Below are 22,557 nucleotides of genomic sequence, written 5' to 3'. Positions count from 1 at the left end.
ACCAAATATCATCTTTTAGAAATGCCATTTATCTCCTTGTTTTGAATATAAAAAGATCAGCTCTAGTGTTAAATACAGTTTGTCAGCTGATTGTTACAGCCTGGGTGGACCTGGCTCAAAATCATGATTATATTCATTAACAATTCATCTTTTGATTTGTTTTTTGATTACACAATAATTTATAAGAGAATTAGAGTCTTAAAATTTGACATCACAATTTCTTTGAGCCCAAGTTGACATCTTCAAATTGCTATATCTACAATGATATGAAACGAAACAGAAAGAAGCAGCAAACCAGAGTCACCAAATATTTGGCATTTGTACTTGATAAAAGACTAAAATGAAAAATCTAAATAATGAAAACATCAAGTTCTTGACTTTTTTTGGTCAATCTCCAATCTAATCACTAAATGATTGTTCAAACAATTAATTCAGTGATAATATTTTTTAAAAACCCAACAACACACATTACAATAATAATTTACTATGAAGACCGTAGCTTGTTGTGGAAAACGAATACTAATGTAATGACGTTATTTGTTATCAACTGTGTTGGTTGTTGTTTTTTGTCCTGGTCCTTTACTGAAGAGGCTTTGCTCAGTGCTGATCATGTCTCATGTTTTTAGACCCCATGCAGAATGTGGTCCAGGTGCTGGAGAAGCAGTACCTGGAGGAGAAGCGTACGGCTCTGGAGGAGCAGAGAGTGATGTATGAACGAGAGCTGGAGTCGCTACGGCAGCAGCTGTCTCCTGAGAAAACGCCGCAACACCACCGCAGCAGCAGCGAGCGCCTAGCCTTCCCGATGCACACACCACAGGGCAAGCTGAGACTGTGGACGGAGGAGCGGTTAGTGGAATCTAGTTTGTTCATGGCAGGGAGGCTGAGATATGCAGTCATTTTCCTTGTTTTTTCTCCCTTTTTGCAGTTGCATGAGATGTTCACAGTATTCAGCTTTTTAGATGTACCTAGTTATAGGAATATGGAGAAGCCAATAACGTTTTGGACAAACATGGACTACAACTTGACTGGTTCACAGATGTATACTTCTTTTGAGGCAGTAATTCTAGTTCCTGATGTTGTTCTTGTCTTTTTATTTTGCCGTTCTTGGTAAACTCTAGCAACTGTGGTTTGATAGCCAAATCTGAGATTTAACTTAAACATCACGTTTCAAGTCGTAGTTCAGTCAATCAGTAACTTCCTTCTCAACCTTGTGTATGTTTTACGCTAGCTGTTCCTGTAAATGAAGATGTTGTGCCTATTTAAGTCCATACCGAGGGTACATAACAAGTGGCAGGTTGTCATCTTCATGAATGAATGATCTCTGTTCTGCTGTCTGTGTGTGTTTGTGTGTCAGGGATGAGCTTTTTCGTCAGAGTCTTTCTCGACTCAGGGAGCAGGTCGTGAAAGCCAACACCTTGGTGCGAGAAGCCAACTTTTTGGCAGAGGAGATGAACAAACTGACTGACTATCAGGTCACCCTTCAGATTCCTGCGACCAACCTCAGCGCCAACCGCAAGGTCAGACCTCTGAACCCCCTGCAATCACACACCACCTCCACATCACCTCACCTTGGTACAGATTGTATTATGTCAAGGTGTGAATATCTGCTGGAATACAAAAAGTGTTTTAATCTGTTCACCTGTTTCTTTTTTATAGCGTGGAGCAATAGTGAGCGAGCCGGCCATTCAGGTGCGTAGAAAAGGAAAGGGGACCCAGGTGTGGACCATTGAGAGGCTAGAAAACAAACTGGTGGATATGAGAGACCACTACAGGGACTGGAAGGAAGGCACAGAGGAGATGGTAAGAAACAGAGGATCAGAAAACAGGAATAGATAAGTAGAAAAGATAGAAAAGTGAACTGGATTATTCAGGTCTTTCTCTGTGTTTTTCAGTATAACAAGGCAAACAGTAAGCACAGTGATCCATTCTATGAGGCGCAAGAGAACCATAACCTGATAGGAGTGGCCAACATTTTTCTGGAGTGCCTTTTCCATGATGTCAAACTGCAATATGCGGTCCCCATCATCAGCCAACAAGGAGAGGTAAGGCTGCATCAACATCAACAGATTAATGCACTGATAAATAAGTCATGGTGCAGCTTTCCAATAATCTTATTACATCAGGTCCATATAAAAGGATGATGCACATTTCAAATTTAGACATTTTGGTGGGGCTGGGCAATATACCGATATTATATTGATGTTATGATATGAAACTAGCTAGATTTGGTATCATAATATGTGTGTATATGAGTGTTTTCTTTTCTTGGTTTTGAAGGCTGCATTACAATAAAGTGGTGTTATTTTCTGAACTTACCAGAATTCAATTATTTACCTTTACCCACTTAGTCATTATATCCACATTAATGATGATTATTTATCAAAAATCCCAATGTGTAAATATTTTGTGAAAGTACCAATGGTCATCCTATGATGTCGCCAAAATATTGATATTGAGGTATTTGGTAAAAAATATTGTGTTATTTGATTTTCTCTATATCGACCTGCCCTGCCTTTGGGGATTTTTATTTTAATAGGGTATATGAGTCTATGGGGACATGATGTCTCATTGCTCTGTGTGTACAGGTAGCAGGCAGGTTGCACATTGAGCTGATGCGAGTCAGTGGAGTCGTACCAGAGCGCCTGTCTGGGGGAGACGACTCGTCAGAGAACTCCAGTGAGAGTAGCTGCTATGAGGTGATGGACACCAACGGGGAGATCGTCCACATAGCCAAGAGGCTTACCTGCAGGGTAAAGCCATTTTAAAGTCACTGGATTTCTACAAATATAGGAGTTTTAAATTGATTGAGCATTGTTTAACTTATTTTTGTTTGCACAGGCTTTTAACTGGGAGATATTTTTCTAAGACAAACTTGTCTCTTTGCTGCAGGTGCGTATCAGGGAGGCCACAGGTCTGCCACTCAACCTGTCCAACTTTGTCTTCTGTCAGTACACCTTCTGGGAACATGGTGAGCCCACTGTGGCTCCTCCCATGGTCAGCCCAGACATACCTTCCCCTCGAAGCCCAGATGCCCAGTTTACTGTCCAGTTTGATCACTGCAAGGTACATGAAAAGGAGCTGCTTGTCTCAACTCAAGGCTGTTAATGCCTTGCCTTACCCTGAAGCATTACAAATTTAATTTCCTTCAACTTTACATTTTTTTTTCAAATTAACTCCAGTACAAACCTATTGTTTTTGTGCAGGACTACATTGTGCATGTGACGGATGAGTTTTTGGAGTTTATATCAGATGGAGCATTGGCTATAGAAGTGTGGGGTCACCGCTGTGCCGGGAACGGACGGTCACTCTGGGAGTTAGACGCACTGGAGGCCAAGACCCAGACGCTCTGTGACAGGTACATGTATCACATGTCACACACAGACTTTTGTACACACACACACACACACACACACACACACACACACACACACTGACATTTCACACCTAACTAATCTTGGCTGTTGCTTGTTCTAGGTGGAGTGAGGTGTCTCGCAGGATCGAGCTGGTGATCTCTATCCAGGAGCTGAATGAACAGGGAGAGTACTCATCTGTGGAGCTGCAGCCTGGAAAAGACATCAGCACAGGAGGTGTCTTCCAACTTCGCCAGGTCAGAGAAAAACAATGAGCAAGTTTCCCTTTTAGGTCAGACAGGCTGCCCTACATCAAACACACACGTAAAGCTACAGTTGATTACTATAATACAAAATAACTAATTTGCTCACTATATCATGACAGTAGTAGGTGAGACAGATAATCTGTGAAAAGAAATCAGGCTTCTCTGCCTCCTTCTGGTTTGACAGTTTGATCGGAATTCACAAGCAGTGATTCACAGCTGTGTTTGCGACTCCTCGGCTCTAATTGGTTGTTTTCCTTTGGTCGTGGTGAAATCCTGCAAATGCCACTAAAAGGAGGCAGAGGATGATATTTTCACATATAGACATAGATATTGTCTCATGTAGTATTGTCAGGATATAGTGACAGTTTGAGCAAATATGACAAAAAGTAATTTTCTTTAAAGTTACCAACTGTAGCTTCAAGAGGATCATGACTAATTATGACATTATAAACATGTTGTACTTTGAAAGTGCAGCGCTGACAGTAGCATTCTGATGTTGAATTATGGGGATTTGTACAAGCAGGGTCACTCCAGGAGGCTGCAGGTTTGTGTGAAGCCGGTCCAGAACTCGGGTACTCTGCCTCTGCTGGTGGAGGCTTTGATGTCTGTCTCTATCGGCTGTGTGTCTGCTCGCTCCACCAAACTACAGAGACCCCTCGACAGCTACCAGGTGTGTGAAACACACATACACATTTTTTTTTCATATACTCACAACTTAGACTATAAACCTATTGTATTAAAAATAATAGGATGATGATTTGTATGTAATATGATTCTGGGTTTGGGGAACAGTATGCTTGTGCCATGCCATTGATTTACAATATTATGCTGATTTAGCTAAATTAGTCCATCTCTGGTTTCGTGCCATGAGTGGTTCATCTGGGTAGCTGGCAGTGAGTCTAAAGAAGGCCATGGAATGCACAAACTCATTAGTGCCTTGTTTGTTCTGTTAACATGCACTGATGCGCCCTGATGTAGAAAGGAAGCGACAATTTGAGAAACTCCTTTTTTTTATTTGCCACATTCAGAATCATTAAGAGAGTAAATCCTGGGGTTTGTAATAGTTTTCTAAAGATATTCATTAGTCAAAAGTATACAAACATGAACGTAAATCGTTCTTTCACATAACTGAAATTCTTAGAAAGTTACATGAGCAGTGAATGGTAAGCAATGAGCTGTCATGTCGGGGTTTTCTGGTTCCCCTCATTTGACTGAGTGTGTTCTCTCCTGCCAGAGAGAGGAGGAAGACGATATGGATAGTTATCAGGTACCCTTTCAGTCTCCCCCTGCTGCTGCTCCCCCTGCAGCGCACTATGCAGCATGAAGGAAACCAAATTCATCATGTGTTTGCGACTAGGCCTGTTGCTGAGGGCATGTGAGGCAGGAGGCAGAGGGCTGTGCCAACTAAATTAGTGCTATTAAAAAGCAGCTGCACATGTGGGCGATTTCTGATGCTGTAATTATCAATCACACCAACCAACCATTCTTTGGCAGCCCTCTATGCAAAACGCAGTTCCACCCATGGCTGAGCTCCCAGCCAGCAGTCTGTCTGCCATGGATTCTGTCCCGCTCTCTCTCTTGCCTTCCCCTCAGGTTGCTGCACACTAATGCTGCTGTTTGCCCCTCACTACTGAAGAGCTGCAGGAATAATAAGCCTCACCGAATTACATGGGCATTGCATGACTGCATGATTTACAGTACTTTGCATGCTGGAAGTGTGCTGACGTCAGAACAAGCGTAATAAGGTTGGCATTGCGGTCTGTTGGTTACTGTGGACAGTGTGGTTCCCTCACAGAGTGATCTGCTGTACTTCCAGGTCGGACTTCGTGTGGCTGTGGCTGCATGTGAGGACATGTTGATGTATGCATGCAAGACTATGTGTGAATGCATGTGTGTGAATCGCAAAGGGGTTAAAAGGAGGTGTTATGTGTGTGTATTTAGATAATTTTACCATAAACGTCTTTCAAAAATGCACCTTGGGACTTTCGGGACTTCAATTTTCTTAAATTAACTTTCACTTGGCTTGGTTAGTGGGTGTATTAAGGAGCAGTTATGGTACTACCTCAGACAGATCAGCCCTGTGTACCCTCACCTTGCCCTGTTAACACAACACTGAGCCCTGGAGCACATCCTTTGCCTTAGTGAGCCAGCTGGCTCTGACTTTCTTTAGTCTCTGCCTGTTTTCAGGAGGAAGATCTCAACTGTGTCCGAGAGCGTTGGTCAGAGGCACTGATAAAACGCCGGGAGTACCTTGATGAACAAATCAAGAAAATCATCAACAAACAAGGTGAGTCCTTGGTCCTGTGTTACACCTACCACTTGCTGAAGGACCTGAAGCATGACGGCTGTGTGTTCTCTGTATTTTTTGTTGTGTTGTGATGAAACCTTTCTCCGCATTTATGTAATTAGAGAAGTCAGAGGAGGATATTGAGCGTGAGGCTCGACTAGTGGAGCAGTGGGTGGGTCTGACTGAAGAGAGAAACGCAGTGCTGGTACCTGCACCTGGCAGTGGCATCCCTGGAGCTCCTGCAGACTGGTAAAACACCAACACACACCCATGCACGTGTCAGACTTGCTTCATTTGCAGCCCTTTTTTTCACGGTTAATCATATTCAACCCCTTATAGGACCCCACCTGCAGGAGTGGAAGCTCACATCCCTGTACTCTTCCTAGATTTAAATGGTAAAGCAGACACATCCTTTACATCAACTGATATTTCAGACCTGAACAAACACTAACTGTCTTTTATGCCACCAGCGGATAATCTGACAGTAAATGAGCAGCTGACCGGCCCGCATGCTGCAGGCCTTAACTCTATACTGCCCAAGGAGCATGGGAGCCAGTTCTTCTATCTGCCCATCATCAGGCACAGTGATGAGGAGGTAAGCAATGCATTTGATTTTACTGCCTACCTGTGGCCAAAAAGGGAACTCTAGGAGACATACACAAGTACAAATGCAGGACCACCATATCATCCTTTGCTTATAAAGCTAAGTGACGTGGTGTAAAGTAAACATAAAGTATTGGGTTTTCCATTGCTTCTACTAGTTGTGTATTTTTGTAAAAATACATGTCTGTTTCACATCGACTCTTGATTTTACTACTTTACTTGATGCTAGATGTTCTTTTTTCACACAGGCAAGAGCACTTCAAGGCAATATATGTTTTCTACAATTATGTGCATAATTTAACAATTACATAGTAATGTAATTGCGCAGCATCATGCATGGAAGCAAGGATTTGAAAGAAAAGCCATTCCAATTTCTTAATTTTCTCTTTGATGTTGAGCAGCAGCTCTAACCATACAGTAATTACCATCCTCTTTACTGTGCCTAAGTGTCATAAGATTGCAATTTTTCTACTCATTAGCCAACTGCTGCAAACCCAAAGCTACAGCCCAGCTACACGACTGTAATTCATGTTTTTGTATGTGCAGTCACAGCCGACCGGCACAGATTCCCTCTCTGTTGACGATTGTGGAGCTACAGTAATAAAACCCTTCCAATTCACCAGGTGTTGGCAGTGTGTTCATGGGACTCATCAATCCACGATTCTGTGCACCTCAACCGCATCACATCTCCTAACGAACGCATTTATCTGATCATCAAAGCCACTGTGCAGCTCAGCCACCCTGCCTCCATGGAGCTGGTGCTCCGCAAGAGGATCACTGTCAACATCTACAACAAACAGGTTAATACAAGAGCGATCAGATTTAATCAGAGGGGGTCAGTCCACAGCAGAGGTGGTTGTTTGCAGCAATGGATTGTGTTTTGATGATCAGCATAGTTTTGTTTCCAACAGAGTTTCACTCAGAGTCTCAAGAGAAGAATGTCCTTAAAGAACGCGCTTTATTCCTGTGGTGTGACTTATGAGATTGTTTCCAACATACCAAAGGTACAACTTGTTCATTCTACCTCTATATCTAGCAATGGCTGCTTTTAGAACATGTGACAAAAAATCAGTTTGGTGTTTATTGTCTTCAGCCTTTTGTAAGTTTCTTCTCTTACCTTCCCAGGCCTCAGAGGAGCCAGAGGAAAGAGAAACCTTGGCCCTCATGGCTGCTCGTGCAGACAGCGAGGAGACTCAGGATGGAGAAACCTACATAGAGAAGTACACACGGGGAGTTCTGGAAGTGGAGAACATCCTTAGTCTGGAGAGGCTACGACAGGTATTTCACACTGTAGCTCACTGACATACTGAAACACAAACAATCTGATTTGTTTGACATGTAAAGATGCACCTGTTTTTTCCTAAAGGCTGTCACAGTGAAGGAAGCAATCACTACCAAGGGACGACACCTAAGAAGGAGTATCAGCACACCAAATGTACAGCATGTAATGAATATATTATTCACTGCACTGCACACAGAACAATATGGAAATAATTGTTATTGAATAATATGAAGCCGATAACATGATGTCTCTTGCTCTTCAGTCTTCATGTAGTAAAACAGACCTGACTGGTTGTGAGGATGAAGACTGCAAGGTAAGTCAGGTGTGCCTTAACAACATGTTTATCACAAAACTCTGATGTTGGATTACAATGAACTAGTATTGGCTGCAATAGTTTTGTCAAAATTCATAACTTTTCTCTGAGCTAAATGCTGCTTGTCGTAATTGTCTCTTTGATAATAAAAATGACACACGGTTTTATAAGGAATTTCTCCCACCTTTCCACTAAAGGTCTCCTCATGTAGAAGTTTAAGTCTTTTAGCTGTAAATGTACTTTTAATTCACAAAAATTCCCAATTCAACCTGTGTATTATTGTCTAGGGCCACTGTGATCATGTTGACAGCAACTGCAATCCCCCGGAGGGCTCGCTTTGTACCACACCCATCAAAAGCAAGGAGAACCCAGGTAAACTACAGAAACAGCAAATGTGCAGCAGCTGCATTGTTTCTTGATTTGTGGTCAACATTTTTGTGTGTAGCTACAATATAACTGGGTTACCACTGGATGTTGCCACACAGGTTTGGTTCCAGAGAGCCCTACTTTTTTCAACTCCAGCCCCTTCAAAGTCCTCTCCCCTCAGCCGCCGAAGTTCCTCAAGTCCCTGCTGCCTGTTAAAGAGGAAAACAAGGTGAAGAAAGTCCTGGAGGCCCGGCCGCTGCTGGGACAAGAGGTAAGGAGGATGAATTCACTATTTTTTAAGAGGGGAGTATTCATGTCTTTGTTTCTATTGTGTTGTTCTCACATATCCTTGTTTTGTCAAACCCCATCTTTTACATTTTGCCATGTCACTTATCAAATCGAGTTACATTTCCACAACATAATAAACTTTGACAAACATTGACAACAATTACTAATTACCCAAAGCTGCCTGATGATTCAATTGTGAAAATGGCTTTGCTGTTGTGTGACTGGCCAAAAAAACTGAATTGAAATGAAAGAGCCTGACTCGCAGGAGCATGACTTCAACTGGGGAGAGCCGCAGTGCTAAGTTAGACAAAGCTAAGTCTCATGTCTGATTTTGTTTGTGATAATTGGATTCTGATTCAGTTTGTGGCTGTTTCAACCACTTAAACTAACCTTACATATTTGTTTTCATCCGTGCTTGAAGTGGACTTAACGAGGCGCAGGTACTTTACAAATCAGTCCATGTAAGAGATGCTGTGGTTGAGAGACAACAAATGGTTCAGTTAGCAGCAGGATTATAGTGTATGACTGCAGTTTAACATAAATAGCTGCAGTCCGGATAAAAATGATCTTCTATATGATATTGAAATATAGCAATAGCTTAGAGTGTGGATATGGGACAACAGGGGTCAAGAGCCTGCAAATACATATCACAAGAAGTTGTGGCCCAGTAATAAGTACAGTTGCTCACACTTAGGACACTTCAAGCACTGTTTTTTGTGAAATATCAAACTGCATGTAGCACTAACTGTGTAACTGGCCTGCCCAGCTCCATGCATGCTTTGTGTGTGTGTGTGAAGTGTTGTTCTGACCCATCCGCAGAGCATGCGCTCATGTGTGGACAGCCCTGCACTGCTCCCCCCTCCCTGCCCCTGGCGCCGGCCCAGGGCAGGCAGCGAGGGCCACTGCAAGCCTTCCACCTCCACCACTCCCACCAGCAGACAGCTCAGCCACACACTGCCACACACTGCTGTAAGTGCTACACACACCAGCTCACGCTGCTCTGAGGGTTCCTGTAAGAGTTTCACACACACACACACCCCACGACACACTGACATGACACACGCTCACACTGTTGTCAGTATCGCACTTAGACGCATACACACTGCCACACTTTGCTTTAACATTTACACGTGAACACCTATTCAACCAGTGTGTTGAATCTGTGCTGGTGACGGTACATATGAAGGGCTAGGATTTAGGATGAAGTTCAAATACTTTCTGAAAAATTACGAGTTCCCTAGCAACAAACATCCTTTGTTTACAAGTTCCAAGTAAATAATTAAAGAATACAGTTAAACATTGATTCCTTGCTCATCTGATTTTGGTCTTTTTATTATTTTTTTAGCACTGAATCAAATCAAAGTATTTCTCCCTGTAGTGCCACTCTTTGATCATAGTTTTTTCTAGTCTTGCCTAGTATTGATGACGAAACTCCTCGTGCTCCGTACAATGGACTTGCTGCATTGTTTCTGTATACATTTGTCATGATGGAGAGAAGAGGAAACAATTGCTGCATCCGAAATCGCATTTTAAGCACTACATACTCAAGATGTGTACGATTGTTCAGCATGTGTGAATAAACAGTAATATGTATCTTTTCAGATGCACTGAACTGTAATTACCATTTCACTTCCTGAGAGTCTCCTTACCGATTGGAGACGTGTAACCCTTGCCAACCTGTGCCAACCTCATGCAACCAAACGACGAGTTGTGAGCTGAACTAATTTAAAAACTATAGCACACCGAGCAAAGTGAAATCCTGTACTTACACTTAAATTTGCTGTAAAGCATTATTGATGTTACAGAGCTGTCCGTCATTGTCTATTAGGAATGTTGTTGTCACTTCAGCATTGCATTGTGGGATATCGATGCTAGCATGTTGTTCAGTTTTTGCACACTGTCATATTTCACCTCAAATAGTACGCAAAATCAAATCTTTTGGCATACTACTATGTGTATTGGTTTTGTCTATACATTACTGTCTATCTATGAATTTTAATTCCATTTTTATTTGAAATTTTGTAATTTTTAGGCTGCCTTCAAACATCTGGCCAGGGACAGCAGATGAAAATTAGCCTCTCTGGCTAACTCTGGCTCACTTACAGTTTCACTGTTGATTGGTGTGCATTGTCCCTGCAAAATAAATAAACAAATAAAAAAAATAAAAAATAATAATACTAAATAGCATATCAGTATGGAATTTCGGACGCAACCAATGTTTTGTGCAAAATTAAAAGAGACAACTGTGATCTTTTTTCTTCACCAATGAGGACATTGTCCTAGTTATGTTAATATTTAGGTTTCAAAAAAAGTGTCAAGATAATATTGTACAAGTTTTTACAATATGAGATAATTATATTCCTTATAATCATTGTTACTTTAGAGCGCCCATCCTTTGTACGTCCCTCACCTTACAATACATTCCTCTCTAAACCCCAACAGCCCCAGTGCCTTGAGACCAGTGTGTGTATGTTGTATAATTTGTGGTAGGGGGTTTCTGCAGTGTTTAAAAATTGGTAATATAGTCCTGTACAACCTCACATTGCCATGTTTCACTGTTAACAGTGTGTTTACCCGCACATGAGTACAATGGTACAGTAGCAAACCCCTTAGAGCAAAGTTCAGAAAACATGAAAATGTGCCACATTATTCATACACTTTGTTCATATTACATTATCACATTTTTCGCCATTTTTCATTCTCCCCATTCACTTTAAAACGAGTGTTTATATAATGCTAATGCTCCATACATGCTTTGTCTGGCATAATGTCTGGTGGGATGTATCTTTTGTCCTAATGCTGTTGTTTTGATCAGCAGGACTCTGAGGACGAGGAGGCGTATGTGGACATGACTCAGGACCACAGCAGCTTCCAGTCTTACATCCCAGAGGACTTTGCAAACTTTGAGATCTACAACGCCAGTCTGGAGAACCAGGAGGGGCTTTTATCCTCCCGGTCTGACTTAAAGGGAAGCCGATGTGGCAGTGGGAGTGGAGAAAGAGAGGTGCCTCGAAGCCCCACGGCCAGCAGTTGCACTAGTGGCTACTTTTCACACAGCGCCTCCAACGCTACACTGTCTGACATGCCTTTCAGTGCCAGTGAGAGTTCTGACCACCTCAGCTGCACCTCCAGAGACCTCCACGACCCTCTTGGCTGCCCTGCTGGAAGAGGCTGCACGCAAACCAAAAGTGTTTCTGCAGGGAGTGACACCCAGCTGCCTCTCCTCTCAGCAGGCGGGGTTCAGGAGGTGCTCGTCCATCCTGCCAGCCAGGAGTTCACTGACTTTAAAGGGGCTGATGATAGTATTGGAGACCGTGATTTAGCACATTTTACAGGTGGATGGGAGCAGGAGGTTTTGGACAAAGAAACATGTGACACTGGCAATGAACACTCCTCTGATGTCTCTGTTACTGAAGACAATTCAACTGTTACATGCACATTTCCAAATAATGCAGGCTCTGTTTGTGAAGCTGTGTCCTGCCCTAACACACCTGTAGTTTGCACTTCAGCCAGAGCTCCAGTATCTGTGCCTGACATAGTACCTGCTCCATCTACAGCAGCACAATCCCCAGTCGCACCTTTATCTACAGCCCCAGCCTCTGCCCCGAGTCTGCGAGCAGGAGGAGAACCTCCAATCGAGGAGCCGGCCCAGGGAGATCTGCCCCATGGGAGTCCCTGTCCCAGCCCAAACCCCAGCAGCGCAGAGCCTTCAGGAGATTCCAGTGGAGATGAGAGCACACCTGTAGCTCAGCTTCCTGACTGGATGGCACCAGGGGAGCAGGTGTGGGTGGGGAAGCGGAGAGGAACAGTCCACTATGTCGGAGGGGTGGAGTTTGCTAAGGGGATCTGGATTGGTGTGAAGCTTGACATGGCAGTGGGTAAGCCCTTTTCTAAATTTTGTCAAACCGCCCCCAACTTTCTGTTCGTAGAGCCTGGCAAATACAGAAATAGAAATGGTGTCATCATCACATAGTGTGTCCACCAGAGAGCACCACTTAGAACATATGTTGGTCACAATTCTTCAATATCAAAATGTATAGGGAACCTCATAAAAAATACATCATAAAAAAATCATAGCAACCAAAATATTATCAGACTTGTTTAACCCTCACATATAGACCAGCTAAACCCATAATGGGGCCAAATGACTGTGGGCAACCAATTCCCAGGTGTCACCCTCAAAAGTCCAGTATTGCTCAGGCTGATTTTTCCCTGTTGTATGAGACGTCCAACATGTGATATAGTATAAAGGTTTTACAATTATTCTACATATCTGTAATGATTGATTTTTCTACAGGTAAGCACAACGGGACTGTCCAGGGCAGAGTATACTTCCGCTGTCCCCCAGGACACGGTGTATTTGTGAAGCCATCTCGTCTCACCAGAGGACCGCCCTGCATGGACACAGAACCCCAGACTCTGATCAGATAGGACCCAAAGAAGGACCTGCTTTCTGAGGAAAGGCAGGGACCCGAGGGTGCTCCTCAGATCCAGTGCCTATGGGTGAACCGCAGGCTGACTTCAGCGTGGCTCCTCACGTTGTAATGGAGATGCTGGTGTATTCTGTGGGCGTGTCTGCTTTCCTAAAGCATATCTGACCTCTGCATTTAATGAAGGTATATTCTAATTACTGTTCACTGAAAATTCACTATGCACATATCTGAGTTTTCTATACGGGGATATTTTTGATAGAGAACTTAAATATTACCCAAATACATTTTCTTACATTGGTATCTGAACATTATAAATAATATTTTTGTAAGACAATGCATCCTCCCTGAGGCTCATGTAGGAGTAATCTGGGATATGAAAGTTAAGAATGTACTACTGTTTATAAACATTGATATTTACATCAATATGATCTGTCAGGGGTAACCAAAGAACTACGGTTCCATATCTGCTGTTATGAGTAATATGTTATTTTTCTAATGCGTGTATGTGGAGTTAAACACTATATAGCTATGTGTCCAAGTAAAGCTTAGTGCCATATCTCTAGGAGTGATGCCACATACCCTGAACAGAGGACAAATCTACTAAACCTGAGTTGCTTTCAGCGTTTGACTGAAGTTGTATCATGTTAAATTATCCTGTTGAAGTACTGTAACACTGTGGAGGAAATAATCCCCATCCAGCATGAGACTGTTGCTGTTTGAATGCTTGCACTGGAAAGGATTCTTGGAGAGTTCGCCGACTGTCTTCCATATTGGACTGATGATTTTCTAACGTAAGTGACTGAAAAAAACGTGTGTCGTCATTTTCATCGAGGGACACAGCAGCTGGGTTTTGTTCAAGGCCTGGATGTACTGATGCCTTAAAGCCCTGTTTCCATAAAGGCAGGCACATAAACCCCAGACTGCTCAATGAATTCCATAACAAGTTCACTGAGTTTTAAACTAACTAACTGTATGGACCTGAAACCTGTGTATGTATATTATGATGCCCAGAGGCATTCAAAATGCCACCCAGTCTTGCTGACTGACTGAATATCTGTTTAATTGATTGTCCATCTGCATTTTATATGTAAGCTGATATATATAACACTACATGTAAAAAAGGTACTCAATAATGCTTTTTTTAAAAAGAAGGATTGGATGAATGGGTGATCGACGATATCAGGTTACAGAAGACGGAGCAAAAGTAATTTAGTTATGAAGAAGAGCTCTCCTATGAACTTCTATTTTTATGGAAGTGGTGAACTTTGGAACTGACTAGTTATATACCCGAGCTGTAATTTCAAGAAAATTAAACAAACCCAGGACCTTACTTTAAAGAAGAGAACAACGCTGCTCTCCCTCATAAGGGGTTGTAAATAGAAATGTATTTGAACATAGTATTTACACTATTATAATGTACAGAATTGTATTTATAATGTATCACAAACTGTTTTAATTGGTACAAAATGTTCCAGAATAGAACATTTACGATCAGCAAACTGTGTTGACTCTTCATTTTTCTCATTCAAGTTCACCGTGTTTGCATGTTTTTGTGGTTTTGTCTGTCTCACCGACAAACATGTTAGGACATAAGTAATTACTCTTAATCTAAATGCAATAATATTCATTCATAGTCATTTCAAATGTATTTTCTTTTTGAATGTACTCTAATCTCATGTTTCATGCTCAGAGTTGTATTCTGAGGTTTGGTGTGATAGTGCATGAGCGCAGCATGACTCAGTTGTTTTTAGTTCCTAAACTAAAGGGACCTTATTAATTAGTCCATATCTAAAGTGTACAGAAAGAGTAAATAAGTACAGGTTTTTTTGCTGTTTTGGAAATTTGCTTGTACATTTGTATATGTTGCTAAAAATATCTTACCTTAAATATTGTAATATAACAGATTGTGTTTTATAACAAAATTCTCAAAAGTCCCTGTGTTGTGTCTGGCAAAAATGTCTCCTGTCACCGGCTGGTTTATGGTTTCCTTGAATTTATCGTCCTTTCTGTGCCTGATGTAAAGGTTAACAACACAAACCTGTAAACATGTTGTCTCCTGTAAATAATTTAGGCTGCCCCATGCAATGAGAAGTAACACTAATTGTAAAGCCTGTTATTGTTTCAATACTTGACCCACTATTACTAGTGCCAATCAAACACTGCCAAAATGCATGGTCCTTCCAAGTTGCCTTATAATTAGGCCACTGGTGCACAAGATGTCACATTTGATTTAACTTAATTATAGTGCCCTCATGGGGTCAACTGGTGTAACTTGTTCTACATTACAAAAATGAATATTCATGTGTCAGCTTGAGGACAACTTGAGCCATAGCAACTTCTAGGCTACAGATACTGCTTGGACTGTGGTTACGATTGAGGACACCGAGGTTTTGTCCTGGGTATTTTTTCTCGGCATTTGTGGGTTTATATTTTAATTACAAAAAAACTAATACAAGATGAGTATTTTAATAGGCGATTCTATATTTTTAGACTTTTACATTTGACCACTTTCAGATCTAAACATGAGGATTCAGAATTTCCCAACAGAATTTGATTTGTCAGTTTGGGTTTTTGAAACTGTATTTAGACCCTCGGGTTGGGATATGAAATGGACAGGATCAAATTAATCGTTTTTAATTAAGGGGGTCGGGGGCTTGCGCTGAGGGGCTTTTGTGAATTCTATATTGTAAAATCCTGATTTAGCCCTGGTAGTGAGGAGAAACTTACACCCTGTGGATGGCATGCTTTTGCACTGAATGTTCAAAAAAAGTAGCCTACACATGCACCTGACAAAGCAGATCCATCTAGTTTCAAAGCCTAAAAGTCTTCCTCAAGCTTGCTTTGACCAATATCTTTTTCTCTGTGATTGCGACCAACTTTATTAGTTTTTTATTTACTTATTTGAGTGTGTCCTTGCCACTGTTTCAGCAGCTGTGCGCCAGCAGGCAGCCTGAGAGCCCAGGGTGGTGGTCTGGATCTGGGTGGAGTTAAGTAGGCTATCTGTGTCACACACTGACAACTGGGAACCCTCCCGCACCAAAGTAACAGGTGTCCTCCTTCAGAGCCACAGTCACATCACCGGGGGGCTGCCTGTCCACGCCGCAGACTCTCTCCCTCAACTGATCTGAACGCTGTTCTTTACTTGATCTGATCCTACTACTTCCAGGAAATCGCTTTAACACAGAGCTACAAATGATGCACTCGGCACAGAAAGACACCACGTTCACCAAGATCTTTGTGGGAGGTCTTCCTTATCACACAACGGACTCGAGTCTCAGGAAATATTTCGAGGTGTTTGGAGACATCGAGGAGGCTGTTGTCATCACCGATCGGCAGACGGGGAAATCCAGAGGTTATGGATTTGTAAGTTAAAACCTGTTTATAATTCTGAGCCTTTTTTTTTTTGTTTTTTTAAGTTTCTGCACACGTGCACAGTACGGTCGATTGATCCAGTGTCGGTACCTGTAGGCTGAAAGATTGTAGTGCTTCCTTTTCAATGTGACAGCCAGGTTAGAAATAGGAAATGTGTAGCTCTTAGCGCAATAAAATATGACCAGACTCCTCTAAATGGACCGTGTACAACAAATTATCTATAATTTGTAAGTGCTACCTTATCGCTGTGACCAAGAAATCTCCATGAGGTCAATGGAAAATGTGCTGTTTCTTCCAGGTTACGATGGCAGACCGGGCCTCTGCTGACCGAGCCTGCAAGGACCCCAACCCCATAATAGATGGCAGGAAAGCCAATGTGAACCTGGCCTACCTGGGGGCCAAGCCCAGGGTCATACAGCCAGGTGAGGGACTGGACCACAGCTTTGTTTCCCAACTTCAAGATAATCAAGGTGGCATACAAAGACAGTATTTTTCTCTTGTAAATGATTAGCAATCTTGCCAAGGATCACTGAAAATGATCTCCACTGTAATAGAAAAGTGTCAGTTCTTCAAACGAAACTATAACAACTGTCTGTTTTCATTGTAGGATTTGCATTTGGCATGCCTCAGATCCATCCAGCATTCATCCAAAGGCCTTACGGGTATGTTAAGCTGCAAAAATGACATTTTCTTCACAAAATATGTCTGTCTTAAAGTAAGGAAATCTGCTATTTTCTTTTATGATCTTATATAAAGTGTTTTTATTGTTGTAAAAATGTAATTTATCATTGCCTCCACCTATTAAATCCTGAATGAGGACGTGTGAATGTGATTGTGTGCTTCACTGCTTGGTGTTGACTGTTAAGGAAGTAAACATTTTCCCAGCCAATGCAGGACTTGACTTCATGTTGTCTATCTCTCTCTGATCTGACAGGGTCGGTAACGGTTAAAATAGCTGATGAAGGGACATGATGATTTGAGGAATAGCTGAGTCTGCATTGGGCAGAGCGCTAAAGTGTTACCTGTATACTCTGACATACACAAACGAACTGAAATGGTGACTAGATGCATGGAAGTCTTCTGTTTTTTTCCCAGTTTTCCATAGTACATAGATTGGTGTGTGCCTTGTTTTCGGTATGATGTGGTGTTCAGCTTAACTGTGTGCTCATTTCTACTTGCAGTGGGGAAGGTGGGGGGTGCAGGAGGTTTTTGTGCAGACTTTGTGAGTTTTGATAGGGAGATCTGCAACGGGGTGTTGCTTCTTTTCCCTTTTTAATAATTGATTTGTGCTTTAGCCTGTGGTTTATTTTATTTTCCCAGTTTCTTGTTAACATTACGTTGATCGTGTTTTGTTGTCAAAGGGGGGCTGATGATCATTCACAGAGTGTTAATTTCAAATTCCATCCCCCGCAACAAAACAAACACTCGCTTGCATGTGGGAGTTCTTTTTCTGTTTCCTTACCCATTATGCTGTGTTTTTTTTTGTTCTTTATTAACCCATTGCTTTCACTTGTAGCTTATATCTACAGGTACAGACTACTGAGTAGACTTTTTCTTTTGTATTTCTCTCACCACTCCAGCAGTTGTCACTAAACACACAAACAAAAGTAGTGTTAAGACCACAGAACAGAAGAATATGTTTAATTACCCCCATTTGGTACTTTATTAGCATAGCTCAAGTTATTTTAAGTAACTCAATCGAAAATGTCATAACTTCAAATAATAGCTGGATCACTGTCTGTTTAAACAATTTTTAGATCTTAACTAACTTTTGATGTGATTATGGATTCATTATTTAGCTTTGCAGTAAACTCAAATGTTCACTGCACTATAGGTTGGAGACAAAGATCTTAGTAGGTCTCTTAGGCAACAGCTGTTGGCTACAGTGATCTCCACGGCCTCTCAAATTCAGATGGAAAATGGGAGTCACTCAGCAGCGCTGTTAATAATGTATGGCACAGACAGGGCCGCTCGGCTGTGGACAACAGGTGGGCCGAGCCATGTGCCCATGAAGCCTTTTGGTTATGTGCTGGGGATTACCCATGTGTTCTGGTGATTTACAAAGCACCTTTATTTAGCGCTCGACGTGCAGTACCAAAAAATGTTCCTCCCATCTCTTTCAATAGAGATGGCTTAAGTCAGCTGTGCCCTTTAGTTCGTGAACTGTTGATAATAAAACAAGGTCATATCACAAATAAAGGGAACCAGCATGTTGGTTTCTGTCTTGTCAAGTTGAAAACTATACATGTTGTTATTCTATTTATCACGTTTAATACAATAATTAACATTTTCTGTGATCATTATGCAGCTATAGTACAAAACGGTTAGCTCTTGTTTACAGCAGTGGCTCTAGCGTCCCAATTTGTAACAAGAGCACCGCTTTTTGATTGGCCAGGACACCTCCAGTGTGGTAATATAGAGGTAAATTCAGGATAGTCACTGAGACAGTAGAGCATCGTAGGCAGCCATGACAGCTGACGAGTGCCCTCCCATGTGTCACTGAAGGAGAAGATCAGCTTGTCCTTTGGAGATGACAAGGGGAGCAAAAATAGCATGCTTCCAGCCTCCCTTGTCAATCAAGTTGGCGTGTGTATGTTTGTGTGGGCGTGTATGTCTGCAAGAGGGGGAGGGGAAGCTTGTCTATGGCCAGATATAACAGTTTCACACCTGCTCCTCAGTATATTTACAGAGGGTGACTTTAACACAACTTTAAAGTGGGGGCCATATTTACCCAGATACCAGGCTTGTATTCATCCATTTATACCCTGCCTGGTCTATATACAGAATATTGCCCTTCTAATGGAGAGCTCCCTTCTAATCTAGTCTTTCACCTTTTTGAAATAGTAAAATGAATTAAACACAACAGGGCCTCGGCAGAAGCTAATACAACCAAGCACCCACTTGATTAGATACAATACTGTATCATTAATTCAGCAGCTAATTTGCAGTTTATTCCATTTTCAGGAGGATCTATTAACATGTGTGGGCATGCCTGTATGTGTGGTGTTGGTGTGACCGTATGTGGACAGAATAGTGTCCACTCTTCCTGATATGTTGTGGTGTTGTGCGATAAGCTCGCATTTTTATCAAATACCGTTTTCATTGGAACATTGGGTGCAGAGCTGGGCTGCGTCTTCTTTTAATGCCTTATTGTGTTTCAGATTCAGGTGCTTTTTGAAATTAAAAGCTGCGCTTGTGTTTCTTTGTGGTTTTGCTGCTTCCTTAACTTTTTCATTTCTAGGTAGGGTTTTCAGTTGTTAGTGAATGGATTTGCTGTGTTCTGAGGACTGGATTGACGTTTTTGAGGCGCCTGCTTTTCAGTTTTTCAGAATTTAGTTTCAGCATAGGAAGAATGACAAGCTGTGGCTTTGCTTTTGACCCTGTGTGTCTTTGTGTCCTACAGAGTCCCTGCGCACTACGTTTACCCTCAGGCCTTTGTCCAACCCAGCATGATGATCCCTCATGTACAACCTTCTGCTGCTACAGCAACAGCTGCTGCTGCCACTTCCCCATACCTTGACTATACTGGAGCAGCATATGCCCAGTACTCTGCAGCCGCTGCCACCGCTGCCGCCGCTGCTGCTGCATATGAGCAGTATCCATACGCAGCCTCACCAGCACCAACAAGCTACATGACTACAGCAGGGTATGGATACACTGTCCAGCAGCCACTCGCCGCTGCTGCTACCCCAGGAGCTGCCGCTGCTGCCGCTGCCTACAGCCAGTACCAACCTCAGCAGCTCCAGACAGATCGCATGCAGTAAAACCATGAAAATTACCGTAAAGGAGGAAAGCAGGGGAGGTCAGGAAGTTATGAAGGGGAAGATCGTAGGGGCTGAATGATGGTTGTCACAGCCGGGTTTTAACTTAGCAGTCCTTCTACCAAAGAGCCTGAAGAAAATCAGCAGAAATGTGGAGAGAAGTGAGGGATTACTGTACATTTTATTCAAGGGAGATCAGTATTTTGTCACTGTTGAACGTATGTATGAATATTTAATATTTATTCAGCAGGAAAATATTTAATGCTAACTGAAGTAGACTCACTCAACCATTGCTGTATTTTGTATATATGTAGCAGTGGAATTTGTATACAATTTCCAAGTGCATTCACGTCTTATGATCAGGTTTCTTCCCCACTTCTTTGAAAACAAACCAAAACACTTGCATACATATGAAAACAGTTTGTTATGTCATTATGCAATGTTCAGTATTTCATAGTTTTGGACCAGCATTTTGTTTGGTAAAGCTATGCAGACATTGATATAGAAGTTAACATTTCGTTCTCCTTTTTTAATAATCGTTTGGAGTGAGATAGATTAGACACTGTCAACTAGTTTCCTTAAAAATGTATTTTCATGATACTTTGTCAGACAAAATGTCAGCTGAAGCTGGTAAAAGCACTCTTTTCTTCTCCTTAAATTGCACCTCAAGTAAACTCAGCATAAGGGAAGAAACATTGTTGAATGTGAATCTTTCATTTTGACAAAATGTTTCATAATGTGCCTTTTTAAATTATGCTATTTATGTATTTATTTTGGAGCCTTACAGTAATAAACCCTTTATTTTGTGTTCATGTGTTATGAAGCCTATTAAAGAACATGTCCACATGTGCTGCTGCATAATGATCAAGAGCATGTGATGGATGTTTGAAGTTTGCTTAACAGAGTGATACACTGTGTATAAAGAACAAAAGATGAGTGGAAAGGTAGCAATAAGTCCAACGCATTTTCTATTGATCTAATGTCTCAAAAAGATTCTTAATTCTTAAATGTCCCTTTTTATACTTGACCAGTTTGATAAAGGACAGTGTGAGAACTGTTAACTTTTTTATTTTTTACATTTGATGTCATTAGACATTAAATGTTTTCTAATGCAAGGACATCATCTGTTTCACCTTGCATTTTATAATGCATGACTCGAAATAATGCAAACATTTAATATGTGAAATAAAAAGAAATTTACCTTCAACTCTTTTATTCTTGTGTTCTGTGAAATATTGTTTTTGCTCATAGCCCATAATTTCTTTGATGAAATCATGTTGTTATGATGCTCTCAGTTGTGGAGGAAGAATATGTAACACATGGCCAAATAATGTATTTACATAGCTAAACAACTGCCTTTAGCAGTTAAGAGTAATCATTAGTAACCCTAGAATGTAAACCATAGTAATTATTTATTGTTCATATAATCTGTTTGACTCTATTGACATCTCTCAGGAAGAAATAGTCAAATATGTGACTAATTCCAAGATAGAAACCACCCAATAAACCCAATGGGCAAGATATGCATAAGGGAAGACCTGTGTCACTATCTAATGACAGATTACACATTTTTAGGTAATTGATGTACACTTTAAACACTGCTGCAGAATGTGATGCTTGCCTCTGTTTATATTTTAAATCAACTTGGATTTTGCGCAACATGAATCCGGCCTGCTGTGACTCCAAAATAGTAAGTAGGTGAAGTCTCTCCCCCCACATTACGAGTAGTTGAAAATAAGCTGTTTGCCATATTCCTTCATGCTGAAATTAAATAGATCAAAAACATCAAAATAACCTAAAGTAGTGGACATGTTTTCAATATTTCTAAAGTCACAAATTCTGATAAATTATGTTTAAAAATAAATTGATGCTGCGCTTTATTGGCTCTTCTGTGGTTGAGCAGACCCAAATAACTGAAATGCAAACTCTTCTCTGGGGCCTATGGTTGTTTGAGATCACACGGTCCATTCCCTGTTTTGTTCACCTGTTTACAATCCTTCACTAGTCCAACCACTTATGTGTCATTGACAAATGAAAATAAAAGCTGTTTTGTGACACACTTTGATTGCCCTCTCAGGTCATTTTACTATAGCTGTGGTGGTCTCCTGACACCTGCTGGTTCATGCCAGGCACTTTTTATTGCCAAGCATTATGCAGATAAGCAGTGGAGGAAGAAGTTTTCACTCATGTAAAAATACCACTACATAGAAATACTTTGTCATGCATTCAGCATTTT

At 41.5% G+C, this 22,557-nt stretch overlaps 2 protein-coding genes across 9 annotated transcripts in view; both read left to right on the top strand.

Moving 5' to 3' along the window:
* The window catches only part of kif13a (kinesin family member 13A), a 36,774-nt gene extending 21,619 nt beyond the window's left edge, over nucleotides 1-15,155 (top strand). The window contains exons 17-40 of one of the 7 annotated variants that reach the window (XM_068735137.1): nucleotides 627-846; nucleotides 1,355-1,517; nucleotides 1,657-1,800; nucleotides 1,893-2,042; nucleotides 2,586-2,750; nucleotides 2,890-3,063; nucleotides 3,204-3,355; nucleotides 3,475-3,607; nucleotides 4,140-4,286; nucleotides 4,851-4,883; nucleotides 5,804-5,903; nucleotides 6,026-6,152; nucleotides 6,243-6,298; nucleotides 6,374-6,498; nucleotides 7,130-7,306; nucleotides 7,418-7,510; nucleotides 7,632-7,784; nucleotides 7,873-7,941; nucleotides 8,051-8,101; nucleotides 8,389-8,473; nucleotides 8,587-8,738; nucleotides 9,575-9,724; nucleotides 11,574-12,633; nucleotides 13,053-15,155. In XM_068735137.1, the coding sequence (XP_068591238.1) occupies nucleotides 627-846; nucleotides 1,355-1,517; nucleotides 1,657-1,800; nucleotides 1,893-2,042; nucleotides 2,586-2,750; nucleotides 2,890-3,063; nucleotides 3,204-3,355; nucleotides 3,475-3,607; nucleotides 4,140-4,286; nucleotides 4,851-4,883; nucleotides 5,804-5,903; nucleotides 6,026-6,152; nucleotides 6,243-6,298; nucleotides 6,374-6,498; nucleotides 7,130-7,306; nucleotides 7,418-7,510; nucleotides 7,632-7,784; nucleotides 7,873-7,941; nucleotides 8,051-8,101; nucleotides 8,389-8,473; nucleotides 8,587-8,738; nucleotides 9,575-9,724; nucleotides 11,574-12,633; nucleotides 13,053-13,186 (4,013 nt within the window). In that variant the 3' untranslated portion in view covers nucleotides 13,187-15,155. Of the gene's footprint in view, nucleotides 1-626; nucleotides 847-1,354; nucleotides 1,518-1,656; nucleotides 1,801-1,892; nucleotides 2,043-2,585; nucleotides 2,751-2,889; nucleotides 3,064-3,203; nucleotides 3,356-3,474; nucleotides 3,608-4,139; nucleotides 4,287-4,850; nucleotides 4,884-5,803; nucleotides 5,904-6,025; nucleotides 6,153-6,242; nucleotides 6,299-6,373; nucleotides 6,499-7,129; nucleotides 7,307-7,417; nucleotides 7,511-7,631; nucleotides 7,785-7,872; nucleotides 7,951-8,050; nucleotides 8,102-8,388; nucleotides 8,474-8,586; nucleotides 8,739-9,574; nucleotides 9,725-10,357; nucleotides 10,452-11,570; nucleotides 12,634-13,052 lie in introns of those variants that run through there. The other 6 variants (XM_068735136.1, XM_068735138.1, XM_068735140.1 and 3 more) reach the window with 6 other exon arrangements.
* Nucleotides 15,156-16,123: 968 nt separating this feature from the next.
* Nucleotides 16,124-21,536, top strand: rbm24b (RNA binding motif protein 24b). Of its 2 annotated transcripts, none has more exons than XM_068736344.1 (4): nucleotides 16,124-16,551; nucleotides 16,859-16,982; nucleotides 17,168-17,222; nucleotides 19,964-21,536. In XM_068736344.1, the coding sequence occupies exons 1-4, from the start codon at nucleotides 16,381-16,383 to the stop codon at nucleotides 20,322-20,324; spliced, it is 711 nt and encodes a 236-aa protein (XP_068592445.1). In that variant the 5' UTR covers nucleotides 16,124-16,380; the 3' UTR covers nucleotides 20,325-21,536. The 2 variants fall into 2 exon arrangements, with proteins under 2 accessions (XP_068592445.1, XP_068592444.1); XM_068736343.1 differs by having other exon boundaries at nucleotides 16,859-17,030.
* The last annotated feature ends 1,021 nt before the right edge of the window (nucleotides 21,537-22,557 follow it).

Source organism: Cebidichthys violaceus, unplaced genomic scaffold, assembly GCF_023349555.1.
Source record: "Cebidichthys violaceus isolate CVI_PGR_0920_01 unplaced genomic scaffold, fCebVio1.0.p SCAF_7, whole genome shotgun sequence".
Lineage (NCBI taxonomy): Eukaryota > Metazoa > Chordata > Actinopteri > Perciformes > Stichaeidae > Cebidichthys > Cebidichthys violaceus.
Note: the sequence above shows the minus strand (reverse complement) of the source record. Positions and strands in the feature narration are given on the sequence as shown.

Coding starts and splice junctions, on each gene's coding strand:
- rbm24b (XM_068736343.1), top strand. CDS start 16,381: ATGATGCACTCGGCACAGAAAGACACCACGTTCACCAAGATCTTTGTG. Junction 16,552..16,858: donor AATCCAGAGGTTATGGATTT/GTAAGTTAAAAC, acceptor TGTTTCTTCCAG/GTTACGATGGCAGACCGGGC. Junction 17,031..17,167: donor CCAACTTCAAGATAATCAAG/GTGGCATACAAA, acceptor TTTTCATTGTAG/GATTTGCATTTGGCATGCCT.